Source organism: Acyrthosiphon pisum, chromosome X, assembly GCF_005508785.2.
Source record: "Acyrthosiphon pisum isolate AL4f chromosome X, pea_aphid_22Mar2018_4r6ur, whole genome shotgun sequence".
In the NCBI taxonomy this organism is placed as follows: domain Eukaryota; kingdom Metazoa; phylum Arthropoda; class Insecta; order Hemiptera; family Aphididae; genus Acyrthosiphon; species Acyrthosiphon pisum.
Window position 1 is genome coordinate 52,755,979 of NC_042493.1, and position 4,359 is coordinate 52,760,337.

At 30.2% G+C, this 4,359-nt stretch overlaps 1 protein-coding gene across 1 annotated transcript in view; it reads right to left on the reverse strand.

Moving 5' to 3' along the window:
- Positions 1-2,976: 2,976 nt before the first annotated feature.
- The window catches only part of LOC100569881 (homeobox protein unplugged), a 12,922-nt gene continuing 11,539 nt past the window's right edge, over positions 2,977-4,359 (reverse strand). The window contains exon 3 of the mRNA XM_029487081.1: positions 2,977-3,691. Within this exon, the coding sequence (XP_029342941.1) occupies positions 3,356-3,691 (336 nt within the window). The 3' untranslated portion in view covers positions 2,977-3,355. The remainder of the gene's footprint in view (positions 3,692-4,359) is intronic.

Sequence of the window (4,359 nt, forward strand, 5' to 3'; positions counted from 1 at the left end):
TGATATTAAAATATTAACTTGTAATTAAACTACAAATGACAATTATTTTTACTTTCAAATGATAAATAATTAAAAATATTACAATTTACATCACTTCACGCTGTCCCATTATGACGGTATACCTACTCGCTACTCAGTGTGTGTGTCACGTCTATTTAACGTTCTAATGTCCTGTTTCTTGAAATGGGTGCAATTTCTATCCATTTTATACAAGGGATCAGAACATCAAATATATACTCAACTTAAACAGTTAAACCTATGTAACAATAATAAATCGTAACCTATTACAACCAAAATGTTGTCCACATAAGCTCCATAAAGCCACGTTTATAGCAGCTATACGTCGTCTATCGTGTAGGGGGCCTTTTATCTTATTCTGATTGGATGTTGTAATCTTAGTATCATTCATGATCATGATCTACTAGAAAATTTCCAGAATAGGGCCGAGTTCAAGTTCTGGATACAACACGATAGACGACGAGGCTGTGAACTTAAGCTGCAGCTTTAATGACTTAGGTTAGGTTAGGTTAACCTAACCTAACCTAACCTACCTATATATATATTTTGAAACATTGTGTTACCACTGCATGTTCTCTTACATAGTCACATATCACCTATTTCCGGAAGCACGCTTGGCGTTGACGTGGTAGCATTGCAGATTATAGAATAACAATATTTTTCGCCTCCCCAAGTCCCTTAACCATAGTTATGCTTAGGATTATTCTGCGTTATACCGTAGCATTTTTTTTTATAGAATGAAATATTGTACGGAACATCATGGATGCGTTTTATACAATAATTACTATACAAAATAAAAGTACAAACCCGATATGTTCAAATTGTTCTTATTACCTATACGTTTTGGAGAATAAATAAGGCCACCAAATTGTATTAAAATATTGAACATATATTTTATACCGAACCGGAAGTGTACAAAGTTTATGTATACATCATGATTAATTTCAACATCGTTTTGTTTTCACACTTTTTTGATTTTTAAAGTTTATGTACCTATTATATTTTTTCATACAGTATTTTCATATTACACATTTAAACATTACACGAGTACTACTATACTTTCTACACTCTTAGTCCTTAGATGTGTATGTAATATAATATAATAATTATAATTTATAATTTTTATTATATAATATATTTACAATGTTTATGCACAAAACTATAATATAATATACTTATTACTTAATAATTAATATTTCATAGTATATTAAAATCTATATGCTTATTTATATTTTATAAAAGATACTTAAAAATAAAAATAGCATTATCAATCACAAATTTTATAACCTAAAAAATACATATTTACAATGCATAATCAAAGTTCCAACGTATATACCTATAAAATTATTTATTATGCATTTAATATCGCATGAAATTATTTCATTAAAAAAAGAGAGAATAAGATTATAAAAATACTTGTGTACCTACTTTATACATAATATGAATTTAGTATTTACTATTTTGTAATTTGTATGCATAGGTAAGGGTACACTTTCTGGTAGAGTGAACCGAATGTTACCTATATTGAACCGTTCAATATTATTTTGTTTTTACATTCATCTACAATATTTTAAACCAATTGGCAATCAGTAATCACCAAAATACTATTTTATTACCTATTAGGATATGTTTCGGATGGTAAGAATAATACTGTCATCAGAAAAAATAATGTTCAAAATTTACTAGGTACTTACCAAAGCTAAAATTATAACAACTTACAGATGTATACATATAATGTAAATAAATTACATATATTAGTAGGTAGGTATAAATATAAAATATAGGTATTAAATACATTTTTACGGTTTAGGTACTATTAATATACTAGTGATATTTTTACTGGTAGTATCACCAGTAGGAATGTGAACTTGGATAATAAATAACAGAAAACTCAGTACCTAGATACCTACTACGATTCAAATAAAACTGTGTTTCAGTCATTCTTTAACCCTACACACTGCAGGGGTGGTAGTAAAATGAGTCCGGACACAATAAATTTACCCCAACCATTGCAATGTGTTGGGACCTTTACATAGTAGTATAATAGTACCTACCTAAGTACACGTTGTGGGGAGTCAAACACTTATTTCGAAATTCTTATACGTCATAACTCATAATTATATAGGATTCGCGTTCTTCGACGTCGAAGCAGATATTATATACCTAGTCACGAAATTGATTATCCATACAAGTGTTTGCGCGTTATAGGTATTATTAAAATCAGTAATATCTAAATTAAATTCCTTAAACGAATTCTAGTTCGTCCCTTCCCCTTTTCACATTATACCTTATTACCTTATAATGTACCCTCCAGTACATTATTTGTATTAGTATTTCAAATCAAATTCCTCGCAGCTAAAATATATTTTTTTTTAATACCTAGTGAATTTGAGAAAATCTGATATTTAAAAACAATTAAAAAATATTAATTGGATGCCAAATCACCCACATGTGTTGTCACTGTCTTCCAAACGTACAACAAAAATGAACTTACTATCAGTAAAACTAATTATGTGTTTTTAATATTAGAAAATATCGACCTAATATCAAATGTAAACGTAAGAAAATGTTCTGTGTTAACAAATAAAGGATTAACACAAAATTGATTATTCTGAATGCAATTTTTGTGCACTGTACGTTTATAAGACCTAGACAACACGCTATGCGTATGTGCCACGTCCCCTTACTGCAGTCGCTATACAAAAAGGTGGTATTCAGACTTAATCCCCTGGAAAAAATTGTAAGACTTGGGTAAGTAGAATTTTAATTTTTGAAACGGATTTTAATTCATGAACAAGTTTATTATTGTTTTTAAATTTTTTTTTTCAACTGCAATAATCCAAATAATTATATTTTAATTATAACATAATATTATACCTTAACAGTTATTAAAATCACTTAAAAAATATATTATTCAAATAGAGTAAATATATCTAAACGGGTTTGATGTGTATTTGTAACAATTATAAATTTCCTATTGAATTTTATGAAAACATGTTAATATTAATCCTAAAAAATATGTACACAGATTTACACAAATTGAAAATAGCAAGGTACCTATAATAGATATTAGTGTGTCTAAGTTCAAAAATTGCATTAAATAAATTACCTTTTTTAAAATCGTCTGAAAATGCACTGCGGTGCGACATATCAGAAATAGCACTTGACAACCATTATACATAATAGGTATAGGTTAGGTTATTATATCGTAATTTGTATTTATTATTATTATTTATTCTTTCATTTCTGTCCAAAGTTTGCGCTTTATATAATATTATTGCAGTACGATGACGTGTCTATACAAAGGCCTAACTCAGCGGCCTCTGTCCGTGTCCGACTACAGAATGGCGGACGTGTACAACTGCAGCCGACTTTTGATTTTGAAGTCCGCATCGCTGCCTCGTCGGAGATGCGCAAAACCAGAAGCGCATTTCTCCAACTGTTGGTGTCGGCTCCGCACCACGAACCGGTTGACGTGTACCGGTATGGGCACTACGATTTTTCCCGCCCCGCCGCCGCCGCCGACGACACCATTTGGACATTTCGATCGGCCCCGCATAGCGTTCCCGCCGCCGTTGCTCTTTTGGCCATCGTTGCCGCACGCGTTTCCGGACAACAAGCTGGCCTTGACCCGTTTCCATTTCGCTCGTCGGTTTTGAAACCAAATCTTCACCTGCGGGTGTGACACACGGGAGAGAAAAAAACAATTATAAGCAAGCAATGCTATTCCAAAGTTAATACGTGTACATCGTTGTTGAGAACGTAGATATTAAGCGTTTAGTACCTATATTTTCCGTTTGCATGTTGTGGAAAATATTTATTTTGATACATTTACATGCCAATAAAATTCTCATAACTCGCTTACAAATTAAAATATAAATAACTCACGAGAAGCCCCAGGTAATGTTCTAGATATAAGTATGATATTATTATCAAATAGGTCAATTCACTCTATATTAAAGATTACCTACCTACTACACAAAATTGTAAATTATTTTTACAAATTAAATATATCGTAGTGTCAAACGTTTGTAAACCAAGACAATGTATACCGGGTGATTCTTTTATCAAACAACACTCATTATTTCAAAAAGTATAAACTATTTTAAAAATATTTTTTTACATACTTCCAAGTCGCTTATAAAACAACGTTTTTATTAAAAAATTATATTTTTAAATATTTTTTATCCTTATAATTTTATAAGTTTTTTACTTTTTTGAATGACAACATAGGGTTTTAATTTTGTATTCCAAAGCAGAATATTTTTCTTAATATTTTGATACATGAAAATCGAATTTGGAGCTAGTAGTTTATGAGTTATAAATATTCAAAATTTAGAT